The 17,164-nt window shown below is 37.5% G+C and overlaps 1 protein-coding gene across 1 annotated transcript in view; it reads left to right on the top strand.

Moving 5' to 3' along the window:
- Positions 1-17,164, top strand: part of cpa6.L (carboxypeptidase A6 L homeolog) — a 65,985-nt gene that overhangs the window by 33,015 nt on the left and 15,806 nt on the right. Inside the window, exons 3-6 of the mRNA NM_001086742.1 lie at positions 10,451-10,575; positions 12,731-12,845; positions 13,920-14,021; positions 16,539-16,643. Coding sequence (NP_001080211.1) covers positions 10,451-10,575; positions 12,731-12,845; positions 13,920-14,021; positions 16,539-16,643 — 447 coding nt within the window. The remainder of the gene's footprint in view (positions 1-10,450; positions 10,576-12,730; positions 12,846-13,919; positions 14,022-16,538; positions 16,644-17,164) is intronic.

Below are 17,164 nucleotides of genomic sequence, written 5' to 3'. Positions count from 1 at the left end.
GGAAAAAAACTCGATAAAATTGAGCAAAAACCTGAATCATACAAATTTTCCAGATTTGATGCCAGAATCAGCCGAAAACCCAGAATTTTTCAGATTATCGGACGAAACACAGAGCAAACCACAAAATCTTCAAAATGTAAATGGGACATATCCAATTGAATTCTACATGACCTCGGCAGGTTTGAGGTGGTGGATTTTCAGATTCAGACTTTTTGCAGCTTTGGGGTATATAATAAAGCTGGCCATAGATGCAAAGATCTGATCGTTCAAGGACTTCCCCCAACTCCAGACCTGCCACTAACCATTCCGACCAAATAAAAGTAGTAAAAGAACAGATCAGTCGATGTTCTGCCCGACAGCAATCGTACGAAAGATATGTCTGACAAAAGCTAGTGACAGTCTTCCACTGAAAATCGTACGATCGGAAATACATGCAGCAATATTATCGGTAGCTGACAGAAATCTTTTAACCTGTCCGATCGACCAAATGACCGATCTTTGTGGGACGAAAAATGACGGGACTCTCGAGGATTCATACGATTTTCGGACAGGGTGTGGATAGTCCCGACTTTTTTTCGGATCTTTGCGTCTATGGCCAGCTTAAATCTCGAAAAAATTCTAGTTTTTGCCCAAAAAACCCCACAGAAACCATGGGGTTTCTTCAGAATAAGGCATCTGGTTATTAACACTATCTTCCACATCACCTCCTACATTGCCATTTCCAAGGAAACCTGAATTAAAATAGCATGGAAAGCATCAGGCAGATAACAAAAAGTGCACTGCAGCCTAATGTATGACTGTGTTCCCTGTTTAAAGGTTACACTGCACTAATGAATGATGGTATTGCTCGAGGGGACACTCTGCCCAGCCTGTTCACAGATTGATAATGAGTCCTAACGAGATGAGCCTTGGATGACCGATGTAGCAGTTGTTTTTTTAAATGGTGTTGTGACAGAAAGTGACTAAACAGCTCAACAATTATGGTTAAACATTTTACTGTTGAATCACAACTTACTCGTCATTTATACAGAAGCAGATTGTAACAGCCTTGGTGAGGATTATCTCTATCTTTCTTCATTCTGCAGAGTTACAACCTGGAGCAAGTCTAAAGGGGGCAATGATAACAGTTGCCAGAAATATCTCAGTACGTATGATAATACTCCGAATAGTTTAGAAATATATATATTTTTTAAAGAGGTGGTTCACCTTTAGATTAACTTTTAGAAAGCAACTTTTCAATCGGCCTTCATTTGTTCCTTTTTATTGTTTTTTAATTAATTGCCTACTTATGACTCTTTCCAGCTTTCAAATGGGGGTCACTGACTACAAATGTATTGTTATTGCCACTTTTGATTACTCATCTTTCTGGTTAGGCCCTCACCTATTCATATACCAGTCTCTTATTCAAATCAATGCATGGGTGCTAGGGTAACTTGGACCATTGATCCATACTGCTGAAATTGGAAACCAGAGAGCAGCTGAATAAAAAGCGAAATAACTCTTTGTCATTTGCATTGTGTGTCATCTTCTTTTATTTTTGGCTTTGCAGTAAAGAGGAAAGGTGAAGGACTTATAACTACAGTATGCCCTACAACAGGGAAGTCACCAATCTTATCACGTAGGACTTTTATCTGTATGCTATGACTGGTTACTACTTCATTGTTTTATAATATGTTAATCTCACAGAAAGTACTTTCTCTGAGCAGCTGGGACCATACTTGCCATATACCTTCTCAACCTTCTGTCTTTGGGGCATCAGTGCGGAGTATAGAGTTTACATAAATATTAGAATATCGGCTGTTGGGGATTTATATTATTACAAGAGGCATTAGCAGGGACACTTTATAGCCTGACTAGCACAGTCACGAAACGCGTTGAGCCATGGACTCCCCTGCCCCATCTACTACTTTTGAAGTGTTGCAAGCTTTTAACCTTATCTAATAAACGTGGATTTTAACCATATATCCTTGTGAAACATACCCTGCGACTGTACCGGTGACTTTCAAGTGTCTTTCATTTTGCTGCCAATAAGGATTAATTATATATTAGTTCGGATACTGTTTTATTAATACAAACAACTCCAAAAGAAAAGCATTTTTATAATTTTTAACATTTAGATAAATTGGATAAAATGGAGTCTATGGGAGACAGTCTTTCTGTAATTTGGAGCTTTCTGGATAATGGATTTCTGGATAATGGATCCCACACCTGTAATGATAATTGCAGTAGTTTAAAAACAGTCAACTATAGACTATATTTACTTACACAAAAGTGTCTGAATAAAGCAAGGTAGAATCTAGTATATGCAGGAGTTTGTATACGCTATACATACTGTATTCTCTGAACAGTCCCTACTGTATATAGCTTTAAAAGAAAACTTAATAAATCTGCCCCTAAGTGTGTATAACACAAAAAGCATAAGGCTAATATTAACATAATAAAATAATTTTACTCAACTTTACTGCCTGGGAGAAGATTGCCTTTATCCGAGTGCCTGCTCTACATTCTCTAAATTCCTGGTTGTGACTGCTCCCCTTGCTGAAGGCTCAGGGCAGTGTACCTGGGCCTCTTCCATCACTTGGTGAGTTACTTCATGTTGATGGATTCTCTCTTCTATTCTGGTTATGTATTTAAATACTGCACTGATAAAAACTGAGTTTGCTTCAAAGCATTACTGCTGTTTATATAAATAAGTGGTTGTGTAGCCATGGGGCAGCCATTTAGGTTAAATAGGGCAAAAAAGATACGTGAGGCGACTAGTCACCCCTCCCCCCAACTCATCTCCTCTAGCGCCGGTGACAAGACTCCAACAATTGCTTCCCCAGCAGCTAACATATCAATAACAGACAGGCTCTGTAGAATACAATTCTTACAAAAGAAGAAAAACAGGAGTCAGATGTCATTCACGGTTTTCCAGAGAACTTTAAAAGGAAACCTTTCTCAAATAAAATTAAATTTTTATTTGTTAGTGCTGGATAAATAAAACCAAATTTAAAGGGGTACTGTCACGGTTTTTCAAAACACATTAGTTAATAGTGCTGCAGAATTCTGCACTGAAATAGGTTTTTAAAAAGAGAAAACATATTTGTTTTGTATTTAATTTTGAAATCTGACATGGGGCTAGACATATTGTCAGTTTCCCAGCTGCCCCCAGTCATGTGACTTGTGCTCTGATAAACTTCAGTCACTCTTTACTGCTGTACTGCAAGTTGGAGTGATATCACCCCCTCCCCCAGCAGCCTAACAACAGAAAAATGGGAAGGTATCCAGATAACAGCTCCCTGGTAGATATAAGAACCCTCAATAGTAAAAACCCCATTCAGTTACACTGAATAGGAGAAATAACAGCCTGCCAGAAAGTAGTTCCATAGTGCAGCACTGGCTCTTTCTGAAAGCACATTATCAGGCAAAATGACCAGAAATGTTCTGCCTGCACACCAATATTACTAAAAAAATATATACTTGTTTGTTCAGGAATTATATTTTACATATTAGAGTGAATTGTTTGCAGTGTAATTTGGAAATAAATTAAATTACACCATAAAAATCATGACAAATCATGACAAGATCCCTTTAAATGTAAAAAAATATTTCCAAACTATTATTATCTCATGTTTATAAAGTGCCAACATACTCTGCAGCGCTGGTATGATATTACTCCTTTTTTACTAAAGCTTAGCAAATGGTCTATCAGGTTTCCATGACAACAGGGTCTCTGGAAAGTACAGTTTACTTTAAAGCTTTGAGTGGATTTTCATATATAGACACTGGAGCAACCAGTATGACAGCCTCATTCATATGAATAAACCCACATTTGCTGAAAGCTATTTTATTAAAGAAAATAGGCTGCTTTGTTAGTTCAACTTTGCCTCGTGTGAGTACATTATCCCAGGTAATTGTAAATGTCTCTTATAAACAGTGTGTTAGTTGTGCATTTTCCCCCTGTTTTGTATAGTATTGAATATTAAGTGCCTGCAGTTTTTCTGGCTTTTGATGCTGTAGCTGTAATGGAAATGACATTTATAGTGGGCCATTTGATCTTTGTTTATTATGAAATATAAGAGGTTTATGTATTAATTCCTAATTTTGTTTTTATTTATTTGCTGTATGTTCCTCCCTGTAGCAATCTGTGCAATTTAAATAAGTAGTACATGATACTGCCTTCAGCCTAGACTCTCTCCATTTATACCTTCTGTGATTTAATAGAAGCCCATAATTCAAATAGCAGCTTGCTGAACCGAAAGCAACACCTTGCACCATTCTTATTGAAATTGTATTGTCAGTAGAGTCTGATAGCCCCTGCTGAGATTACAGGGGTCTAGCAGTAGGCAAAAAAATGCCATTATCAGATTTTTTTTTTCCCCCCGCACTTTTCACACTGCATTCTGCTCTTGCTAAATCTTTGTAGGCCCCTGTGCTTTGTTTTGAAACACAGAGAACTAAGCCTAGTCCTGTGAATAGAGCTCTGCCTGCATTAGCACTCTATCTCAGAGGTGGGTGGGGTGAAAGCTCTTGCACCCCTTAGTACCCTAGCACTTGGGACCCTTATATTTCCATTAGATTTTCCCCAATGAAGGACTGTGCCTCCCTAGTTACACAGTAGGCCTTGCAGCACCCTCTATATCAGTGATCCCCCAATCAATGGTTCCTGAACAACGTGTTGCTCACAAACCACTCGGATGTTGCTCTCGGTTGGGGGAATATATATAATATAAGTCACAAAGAGCAAAACAATTAGCACAAATAAGAATAAAAAGTCTAATTTTGCAAGTAATATTTTTCCTTAAACAGTTATTACATTGCGAATGTTAATTGTGCATTGCCCAAAAGTGCTTGAAAGTGTCGTAATCGTAATAACAACTTTTTCAGTAAGAAGTTTTATTACATTCACTGCGCACTGGTACTAACAATAAAATTTGCAAACATTCTTCCACTGTCGGAAGTGGTCGCTAAACAGTTTCCGGGTTCGCAAAAGCTATATTAAATTCGCACAAAAGCAAATTTGTTCGCACAGAGGCATTACGTTTTGCATTGCGAATATTTTTTCCATTACCGACTTTTATTACATTCCCCCAAGTGTCCTCAAAGCAGGTGCTTATTTTTGAATTTGGACGCAACATTTGAGTGTGGAATTCAGAGCCTCCTGTAAGCTGGCCATTCACACAGAGGCTACCAAATAGCCAATCAGAGCCTTTATTTGACATCCCCAGGGGCCTTTAATGCTTGTGTTGTTCCCACATTCTTTTTACATTTCAATGTGGCTCATGGCCCTGTACTCTAGGTACCACATTCCTTTGCAGGTAACTTACCAAAAGCTTAGCTTATGTAAGACACTTGGCTACTTACCTTCGAAAACACATTCAGCACTGCAAGTGTTGTGTCAGACTGGGATGCCAGGGGCTCACAGGAAAGCCTTAGACCACTCAGTACTACTATCATCCATCATTCCTTCCATTTTTCCTCTTTGTTCTGATACAGCAATGGGCTATCTCCATGTTATTTAGTGAATAAAGTACCCCCTCTTGTAAAATATAAGGATATTATAAGTTACCGAGGAGTTTCACGACCATATAAAAGCACGAGGCCGAATATCCTCATATTTTGCAACTGGGGGTACTTTATTTATTATAATACACGCGTTTCAGTGAGTCATATGACAGAAATGACATCAGAACTCACCGTTTATAAGGATATCATTTACAGGATATTCATGGCTTTTGTGTATTATATAGTGAATAAAGTACCCCCTCTTGTAAAATATAAGGATATTATAAGTTACCGAGGAGTTTCATGACCATATAATATATATTATATATTATATATATATTATACAGGTCATGGAACTCCGAGGTAACTTCTAATATCCTCTTATTTTGCAACTGGGGGTACTTTATTTATTATAATACACAAGTTTTAGGGAGTCATGTGACAGAAATGACATCAAAACTCACTGTTTATAACTGATGACATCAGAACTCACCGTTTATAAGGATATAATTTACAAGATATTCATGGCTTTTGTGTATTATAGGCATATAAAGCCAAATGATTGGTCCCACTGGGAGTTTATTTGGGTATTCTGGTGGGCCAGTCAGACCATGCAAGGGGTAAACATTTAATGATATTAACCAGCCAGTACTTGTTGGATTTGGTTATACCCGGTGTTGTTTCTGTACTGCCTTTGGTTAAACTGCCTGGTAATTCTATGCACCATGCTGGTATATTTGTTTTATTGGGTGCTTTGTGCTCAATTCAGAAATTACTATTTCCTTTGATGTACAGGTACATTTATATTATATAATAATTGTATTTGCTCTGTTTAGGTTTCCAGTTTTGACCCTCATTAGGTTTTAAACTGATACTTTTTGATGCAAAAATTGGACCTGTTATTCTAGAGATGTGAGCTAGTTTATCTGAGTAGTTTTCAACAGGCAGCATAGGTTTCCTCCTCGTGCTCTGTCAAAGTGTTTTCTGCAGCCCAGCATCTGGCGTTGGAAGTGGTAAGAGCTTGGTTGGGTCTGCCAATAGCATCAACTTAATTTCATACTTTATGTGTTAGTAAAGTAAGTAAAATAAACATCATATAAACCAGTATTTTGCACATAAATTGAAATACTGAGTCCCTACTGAAGTTAATTATTACGGTGAATTGTTAAGATTCATTATGGTGTCAATTATTCATTATGAGAATAAAGACATGTCAATGAAACCAACAAAGATTTAATAATACAGAGGTGTAATGAATACTTTGGAAAGAGATGTTTCCACAAAAGCTTTTCTTCTGAGATCATTTAATGCTACAAGTTTCTGGCAAGAAAAGTCTACTCCAAATGTTTCACCTCAGTATCACAGCATGGTTTCTCAGTTTTTACATCATTACCAAAGTATAAATTTACATTTTTATCTTTGTGCCCCTTGGCCAAGTCCTTCTCAGTAGGATGCCTTCATAGGAACAGAACCATCACACGCTTTGTTGGGAAGTTGTTTTTAAGCTGCTTCTGTTGGTGGAAAGCACCATTATAGCTGATCAATAACCTCCTTGAAGAGAGGCAACTTCTCTCTGATCATAAGAAAGAAGACTCACTTGCCTTTTATTTAAAATCTGCAACAATACCCTATAGCCACTTTTGGTTATTAAGAGCTATCCTCAATATTACAGACCTTACCTTCTTGAATTTTTTAACAAAAATTACAAGAATTAATTTCATTCTCATGGTGGAGATCTTGCTCAGATCTTTTAAAAAATAAGAATGTTATTACTGAAAAAGACAAACAATGTGTATTTAAAATGTGTGTGTTCCTAGTAAAATCAAACTCAAATAAATAAGGTTTTTGTTTAATCATAATAAAGTTAAAAGGAAGAATTAGCCCTTAAGCCAGCCCCCAAAAGGGATCACCACTCAAGCATAATGAAAGAAAATGTAATTCTAAGCAACTTTCCAATCTGCATTAATTATGCATTTTCAGTGGTTGTAAAGTTATTTGTAATTGCACTTGAAAGCAGTTGTGTTTGTATACTGCTGTTCTCTGGTACTGACTCTTAATTATTTCTATTTTGTTTGCTTTGGCTTTATTGTTTCAACAGTCTGGGCTAGTAGCACAGAGAATTTCGGAAAGCTGCTTAAAATTACATATGTTTAGAACTGCATTCCCATCTGTCTCAGCCCAAGGTCTCTATCACATTGGGGTTAGATTTATTAGGAGCCAATGAACCTGTCAGTATAGTTTTGGAGTGTGGGAGGAAACCAAGGGAACCTGGTGAAAACTCATGCACACTCAGGAGATAGGGTTGCCACCTTTTCCCAAAAAAAATTTCCGGGTTGGTGGGGGCGGGTACAAAAAGGGGACATGGCGAGACGTCAAAGGGGGCGGGGTTATGCAGCAAAGGGGCGGGGCCATGGCACAGCCAGGACAAGAACCGAAGGACAAGGTAAATTTACAGGGGATTGGGGGGCTGGCCGATGGGGTCTTTTTAAGGGTATTACAAATTTACCGACAGCTACTTTGCCGGTAAATTTGTAATACCGGCCCTGGCCTTGGCAGGTGTTTTACCGGCTAGGCCGGTAAAATACCGGCCGGGTGGCAACCCTATCAGGAGAACATACACATTGATTGGAGATAGTGCCCAAGCTGAAATTGAGCTCAGGACCCCAGCACTGCAAGGAATTATGAAATTACTAGTAAAAAGCATAATCAAGAAAAATTATGTAACCAAGACCATATGTCTGGTTGAAGGCCAGACACAGTGGTAGATATCATCCTTTCTGCTGGGTCAAGTAGAAAAGTGATTTACTGTTGATGGTTATGGCTTAACATATGTGGAAGTGTGTGTAGATGCCAACCTCTAATTCTTTCAACAATATAAAATTTGCATTGGTTGGTTGATGTTATTTTTATGGAGTTCTTATGTAAGCCAACCTCTACTTACTTCCACAATCTGGACTTTGCATTGGTTAGATGATTTTCATTTTCATGGTGTTCTCAAATCCCTCAGTTGAGCAATACAGAAGGCAGGCCTGGACTGGCAATCTGTGGGTTCTGGCAAATGCCAGAGGGCCTGCTGTAAGGTCCTATAAACAGTCACTCTTTAGTGGGCTGGTGGAGGACTATTTGGGCCTCTGAGTACTTGGAATGCCAGGGTCTATTTTGACTCCCAGTCCAGACCTGACAGAAGGGGTACTTCTGTAGGATTTTAAGAGAATTCTACCGGAACAAGTGTTTTTGCCCAATTTTTGTCTCTCCACAGGAAACAAAATCAAACACATACCCTTGTCTCATTACTGCCACAATGTATTTCATGTCAGGTTTCCACAACTCAAATCCCCATACTTTCAGCTGGTACTTATGTTTAGTGCAAAGATCATAATTTTATTCCCTTGTTCAGTAACTGCTTCCTGTTGATAAAATCTGTCTTCTTTGGGCTTCTAATTAATTCTACTCTCAATACAAAATGTTTCTCCTGTCCATCACTCACATGTAGTGAGCTACCTATTGGCCTTAATTACCCCCTGCCTCTATCCTAGATCTCTACGCTCTGCTGAGGTCTTCTCAACACATCATTAAGTTGAAAGAAGAGGATTTTGCGATATTCATCTTTGAAGCACCAGTGACAAGCAATTTCCCTTCTAGCTTAGCAGCAATGAAGTCTAAAATACAATACTCCAACAGTTTCTGGCAATTAAGAAAATAGATAAAGTCTATGGCCACACTGGGGGGTTGTAAGCCTGCTTGAGCTAAGGTGCAGCACATAAATGTAGGAGTGCAACTATATGGTGACAGTCTGCAGAGGCAGCACAATATCAGGACCTGCATTATATATAACATCCAAAGAAATTATATATATGCATTATATATTATATATTATATATAAATCATACAAAACGAAGCTACGGTCAAACCTTGATTTTACATTTTCTGTATGTATGTTTTCCCACATTTTTCCGATTTTCCTTAAGTACACCTGTTTTCTCCTGTGAATTTGACTTTAGAGGTGGTTTACCTTTAAGTTAACCTTTAGCATGTTATAGAATGCCCTATTCCTTATTTAACCTTTCTTCAAGATTCTGATATGTCTGAGTAATAGAAATTGCTGGTTTGTAAAGAAAGAGCCAATTGCTGAATAACCCACTTGCAATAAAGTGAGGTTCAAGGACAAGATTTAATATAGACACTGAAAAGACAAACCACTGCATCAGGTATATGGAGCAGACAACAATACAAGTTCAGGCTTAGGTCTGGGCACGCAGCAGTCAAAACACAGTCCTTGAGACAGGCTAATGGTCAGGGCAGACAGAAAATGTGCAGAGTCAAATAAAGGGCAAAGGCTCAAAATTCTTTAAAATCCCTGTGTCGACACGTGTCTCAGCGAAAAATCCAGCTTGGCTTTTCACTCTGCTGCTCACCGGAGCAAAGAAAGAAGAAGCAGGAAGAGGATCACTTTATGGTGCTCACTATAAGAACCCCAGTCAGGGGCAGTTTTCTGGTGCATGCATAACTTTTGGCACCCACCAGTCATTGTTGCCTTTCCTTCTCTTTTAACTTAATATAAATATGTTTTTAATATGGTCTACACATAATCTTTCCAATATACTAAACCTTTTTATAATTTAAACAATGGCTGCAGTTATATAATTAGGTCATTAGAAATGCCACCAAATGATCTTCAAGCTGTATTCATAGTTAACCAAACATTGAGCTACTAATCATAAAAATTGGTTACCAGGCGTAGATATAATGCTCCTCTGTACAACATTGCAGGATATTCGTTGTCCTACAATTAGTTAACGCTACCTTTGCAATATACAAAGATATTTGGATGCCATCCTTTGGACCCAACCTAAATGAACACATCTCAATGGTATTTTAGAGATGTGTGTGAACACATCCCCTACTGCAAAATGTGCATCTTCTACTGTCTCTAGAGAATGTATTATTATGTCTGATTCTACAGGTGGACCTCTGGCAGCCCAGCAGCATCAGCCACATAGGAAAAGACACAGTAACTGATGTGCACACTTCAGGAAACAGCTCAGAAGTCCTTCTAACCTACTTAACAAAAGCGAAAATCCAGCACAAGTAAGATAGCAAGATATAACATTTTGGGAGACAAAGGTTATATATGAGCTCTATTATACTGTTCATTCCTTCTACTGCTTTGGATTCACACCAGTATTCTGCCTGTTGCCTCTTTAGAAGTGACCGATGAAATTCTCCCATCCACTCCATATATATATATATATATATATATATATATATATATATATATATATATATATATATATATATATAATATATATATATATAATATATATATATATAAATATAAATTAATTAACTATATAACTGTAAAGGTATACAAAAACAAATGGCATGCCTTAGAAAAAAAAAAAAAATATATATATATATATATATATATATTTTTTTTTTCTAAGGCATGCCATTTGTTTTTGTATACCTTTACAGTTATATAGTTAATTTGGGTTGAAAAAAGACCAAAATCCATCAAGTTCAACCCCTCCAAATGAATTCCAGTGCACATACCTACACATACCCACTGAGACTATATACACCAAAATCCATATTAATTGTAGATTTTAGTATCACTATAGCCTTGGATATTATGTTTGTCCAAGAAATCATCCAAGCCTCTCTTAAAGGTGTTAACAGAATCAACCTTCACAACATCACCCGGCTCTGCATTCCCCAACCTCACTATGAAGAACCACCTACGTTGCTTCAAATGAAAGTTATTTTCCTCTAGTCTGAAGAGCTGGCCTCTGGCCCGATGATCCATTTTATAGAAAAATAGATTTCCCGCTAGTGGTCTATAATGTCCTCTAATGTACATATAAAGAGTTATCATGTCGCCTTGCAAGCAGCTTTTATCCAGAGAAAACAAGCTCTTCGGTCGGCTCCCCCAAAAATGCCTTCCTGCTGGTTAGAATGTGAATCGCCGGCAGGATGGCACTCAGATCGCTTTGTTTTCCGAAGTCGCCTCATGATTTGCAATTAAGTCAACCATTTTATCCCTTAATACCCCTTCGAAAAGCTTTCCTATCACTGATGTCAGACTAACCGGCCTATAGTTTTGAGGCTGAGAACGGGATCCTTTTTGAATAGTGTCACTACATTTGCAATTCTCCCGTCTATCTGCACCATACAATGAATCCTGAAAAATTAAGAAAAGAGGTTTGGCAATCACAGAGTTAAGCTTATTTAGTACCCTGGGATGAATACCATCTGGTCCTGGACCTTTATCTTTACGTGTTCTAGTCTCTTTTGAATTTCCCCTTGTGTGAACTATGCAGCATTTGTTGAATTAACAGAATTTGGGACTCTTTAGAAGGAAACCCTCATAACTTTGTTGGATTAATTTGTGTAGACAGATGAAAAACAACAGTTCAGAATCTCTGCTTTATCTTGAGCAACAAAAGCACAAAGCCAAATTCCTTTAGTTGAAAACACTCATAAAACATGGAATAATGATGTCTGGTATGAATTAAAATTCAGATGCAGTTGATTTGTGGGTTGTTTTAATTAGCAATTCTAAATCTTAAAGGAGTCATATGTGAATTTCTGTACTCCATCTCTTTCACTAAACAATCCCTGAATTCCCCTCCTTGGCATTCACATTGCATTGATTCTTCTGGATTACCAGCTCAGCTTTACTGAAAGTCACAGAAGGAGATTTTCTAGTTATTTGTAAACACAACTTTTCAGAATTCAAATAGTAGACAAATTGCTGACAGTTAGGAAGTATACTGCACATGTTTAATTTTAGCAATAACATTTTGTCTTTCCATACATTTGCCGATCCCAGTTTCCTGCCCTCTGTCATTTTGATTACACATACAGAGATTTCTAGCAAATTTGAGCAAATCCATGTGTAATGAACAATCAGAGATATCCACGCAAAGCTTGCTTAAGGCACAGAGTATTTTATCCACAGGTGTGTTACAGCCAGAAACTGCCCCTGCCACCTTCCATTAAAGGGGCAATTCACCTTTAAATTAACTTTAAGTATGGCCAAATTTTCAATTGGTCTTCATTATTTATTTTTTATAGTTTGTGCTCTCCAGTTCAGTAACAGCAAAGTTTCTCTCCAACTCCAATAAAATTGTTGGAGATAAACTTTGCTGTTACTGAACTGGAGAGCACAATCGGTTTGGGACTTAAATACTTTTCCTTTTTGTTATTTGTAGCTCATGGTAATCTGATTTTTATTCTTTAGGATCCTAGTAAATAATGTGCAATCGATGCTTGAGGCACAACAGGCATTCAGACCAAGAAGAAAACGTAGGTCATTGTCCAGATATAATTACAATGAATATCATCCTTTGCATGAGGTAAGAAGTGCCAGGCACAACAGATTATTAGAATGATTATACAAAACCAATTTACTATGCATGTATTGTTTTGTTACAAAGTGCTGTAATATATATACACAACATATTAGGTTGCACTCGGGTCGGACTGGGGGGCTGCTTCCTCAGGGCCCCCCTCCGCCCCTGCCACGCGAGTGCAGGAGCGTGCATATGCACAGTGTTTTAGGCGCCCCCCCCTGCCGTGCGTGTGCACATGCGCGAGATGTAGTTGTTTGCGTCAGGAAGAGAAAAGTGGTGCGGATCTGGGCCACAAGAGACGGGGGGGCCCCCTGGGTTTTTTCCTGGTGTCCCACCGGCCCAGTCCAACCCTGAAAGCACTGAATCCAGGATTTGGTTCAGGATTCGGCCTTTTTCAGCTGGATTCGACTGAATACTCGTGCCTGGCTGAACAGAATTCAAATCCTAATTTGCATATGCAAATTAAGGACAGGAAGGGAAATTACAACTTTTTGACACAAAACAAAGTAAAAATAAATGTTCCCACTTTTTCCCTTCTCTAATTTGCATATGCAAATTAGGATTTGGATTCAGTTCGGTATTCGGCAGAATGTTTCACTAAGGATTAGTGGGATTTGGCCAAATCTCAAATAATGGATTCGGTGCATCTCTACAACATATACAGTATATATTTATGTATTAAAATGAAATCGGACCAGCACCCTGATTTGGGTGAAAAAAATTCTGAAAATGTATTTTAATATATCTTGCAAAAGACTAGTTGAGGACCTTTCTCATGGATAGAAAAAAATCGTAAAGTGTTATAGTGTTTATAAAAAGAGGGGTTATTTCCCCAATATATAGATATATAGATATAGATATATATATATATATATAGATATAGATAGATATAGATATATATAGAAATATATAGATATAGATAGATATAGATATATATATATATATATATATATATATATATATATATATAGATATATACACACACACATACATACACACACACACAATCTGCTGTTTTTTAATATATAATTAATGTATAGTAACTACTACCACTAATCAACTTTTTCTGTCTCTTAGATTGAGTCATGGATGTTTTATATGAACAAAACCCATCATGATCTTGTTTCCCTATTTACCATTGGAAAGTCTTATGAAGGCAGATCATTATATGTGCTTAAGGTAATTGAATCATCCCGAGTAGATATGGAATCATAACTAACAAAGTTGCCGGTGCTGTGATTTTTCAAAACTGTAAAAACTTGCCTTCACCTCCTGTTACTCCTCAGTTGTAGGTGGTAAGGAAATATATTAAGAAATCTTACAATATCGACATTAATAGTACAAGACACCGCAAGCTGAGAAAGTTAAATAATTTAAAGTTTATCAGTTCCAGGCATAGCTTAGGAACATGCCATGAGAAATCCTAGATCTTCAACAATTAATACCTCCAATAGTTCCCCCAAAACTACAAATTCACATTGTTATTAACTATCTGACAGTACACAGTGGACTCCATAGTTGATTAAATAAGAATGACACAAGCAATAGTGACCATAAATACTTTATGCAAGATTCAATTCTATGAGAAAGATGGTTCTAAATGTTCCCATAGACTTTAAGGGAAGTTTTCAAGTAATACACCATAAAGTCCCTTTATCTGAAATATATTACCTTCTTTTTGTTTGAATATTTTGAAATGCTCAGTAGCACATTTGATCATCTTATTAAGGAATTTCCATGTGCAATTTAGATCAACTACAGCTTTTTTTCCAGTTATGAAACATGGACTTTCAAGTTGGCATTGGTGAAAGATAAAATGTGTTATTGCTCTTTTCGGAAAGAAGAAATAAATATTTTCAAAGTTAAGATGTCTCTCCTTTTTAGATGCCTTAATAGATTTCAACCAGGAAATTATCGACCCGCAAGTCTAACATCCATAGTGGGAAGCTGTTTGAAAGGTTGCTCCGAGATAGTGTTAACCAATTATTGCTAATAACTGAAGGACAACTAAAGGACTAGGAAAACAATTTCGGTTTTACACGTTTTGGATTTTGTTATACAAAAACTTGCAAACAAATAATCCATCTTGATGGGAAAAATACTACAGGCAAATTTGCAATGGCCTAAAAGTATAATTTATTATTTCAAGCAGGGGTCATTCCAAGTAACCAGACAAATATGTGCCCTATTTCCAAATGCCAGAATTCTATTGTTCAGTATGTTTCTTTAGCAAATGAATAATTAATATGTAAGTCAGTGACTAATTTAATAAGCATAATTGGTCTGTTCTCTAAATGTGCACTGAATGTATTTAGCAGCTATGTTTTCATTGTGGCTGGATAGGATTTTGTGATTGCACCAAACGGATGGCTGGTCTAAATTAATAAGATTTGTATATAACATACCTTCCTATAACCTATATACCTCATTGCATAGAAGTATAATCAGCACCTTCACAATGTTTTTTTCTACTGTGCTGACAAATCCACTGCTATTTTGCAGGGGGGACAACTTCATGGACAAAATCTGGTTCCAGTCAGGGTCAGACTGGGCCGGCAGGACACCGGGAAAAAACCCAGTGGTCCCCGGCTCTTTTGGGCCCCGCAGGCTAAGACTCCCTGTGCTCCATCTCCTTATTTCCCTCCGTGACCCCAGTCCCGCTGGCATGGGGGGGGGGGGCGCTTGGTGGCAGAGAAGACTTTGTGGCTGGGCCCCCAGTCCGACACTGTTTCCAGTGGCAACTCCTACAGCTATGTCCATGTATCCATGATAATCATGTCAATGCAGGCCACACTGTGTTATCAGTAGGATGTGAATTTTTTTATTTTTTTTTTACAAATTGCAACATTTTCTTAGGCTAGGGCAAAATCAGCCTGTTGAAATCCGCATACAGATTTTAGCTCCATACCACGGGCAGTAGCTTCCTTCTTCTTTCACATTAGGAACCATTGTTTTGGCTTGAGCACAAACACACTCTGCGGATTTTGGCAAAGAAACGCAGAGCTGACTTTTGCACCATGTGGAATTAGTTTTAAAGTGATACTGACACTAAAAATCTTCTTTTCAAAATATGAAAACTTTCACAACATCTTTACTATGGTTCCTTGAGAAGTGTAAAATCAGGGTTCCACAACATTGTTTAATGCAATGTTAGCTAAAGGTGATTTACAGGAAAACATACCGCAGTAAATACCGCTCAAGCCTTGATAAAGGGTAAGAGTAAGCTCAAAACGTCACCTGGTTGGTTGTTTGACCTAATAAATTTAAGTTTTTGCTTTTTGCAACAAAGAGGTGCTGCAGCGGTATTTTATTTCTTATGTCTATGCAAACCCCTGGCAAGGGTTTCCTGACTGCTTTGCACCCAACCTACAAGGTTAAATAAGGTGGTTGAAGCAACTACTTGGAATGAAGGTGAATTTTCCCTTTAAAGCATTTGTGCCCCTTAGCTATACACAGTGTTATCTGCAATCTCAAAAGAACGGCTGTGGATTCTCCCTTATTATCCACAATTATTTTGTAGAAGGTGAACTGATCTATCCTGACATATGAATATTAGATTTTGTCTTCCCCAGAGCTTTAGGCTTGTTATCCATTCTGCAGAATAATGAATTGGATTTTTTAGGATTTTGCTGTTGCATATAAACTAGCTGAGCCAGAGTGTTGGGATTTATTTTATTTGTACTTTTTATTTTGCAGTTGGGAAAAGATACAAAATCATATAAGAAAGCTATCTGGATAGACTGTGGTATGCACGCACGAGAATGGATTGGGCCAGCATTTTGTCAGTGGTTTGTTAAAGAGGTATTGTGTTAAAGTATTTTGTTTTATAATAGAATTGTGTGAAAGTTATTCCATTCTGCATATTCCCTTCCCCCAGCATAATCTCCAAACTTGGACATCCTTCTTCAATGTCTCTTTCTCAATGTTACCCAATTACCTACAAATTCCTTGTGATATTTTAATATTTATATCCCTGTATTTCCACATAGACCATATCTTACTCCATATATGTGTGGTGGGGGGTCTGAAAATATACTAGCACCAAGGCCTACCATCAGCTGCATCCTTTTCTATTGCAACTCCCTAGATCTCCCTTGACCAATGTATTTTTATACTTCAATGAGCAAATGAAAATGTAAGCAACAATCATGCTTATTTTGTACTAATAGTTATTTTTATCCAAAGTATTTACCAATAATTAAAGTTTGATTGTGTTTTTACCCTCCAGTTTGTCACTTGAAAGCTCGACCCAAATAGGGCAGGTATTTCTTTTCTCTTTTTTCTTGAGCCTCTGACTTCAGCCTTGCCGATTACTACAGGTC

The sequence above is a fragment of the Xenopus laevis genome, chromosome 6L (assembly GCF_017654675.1).
Source record: "Xenopus laevis strain J_2021 chromosome 6L, Xenopus_laevis_v10.1, whole genome shotgun sequence".
Classification (NCBI taxonomy): Eukaryota; Metazoa; Chordata; class Amphibia; order Anura; family Pipidae; genus Xenopus; species Xenopus laevis.
This window is presented reverse-complemented; position numbering and strand designations above follow the sequence as displayed.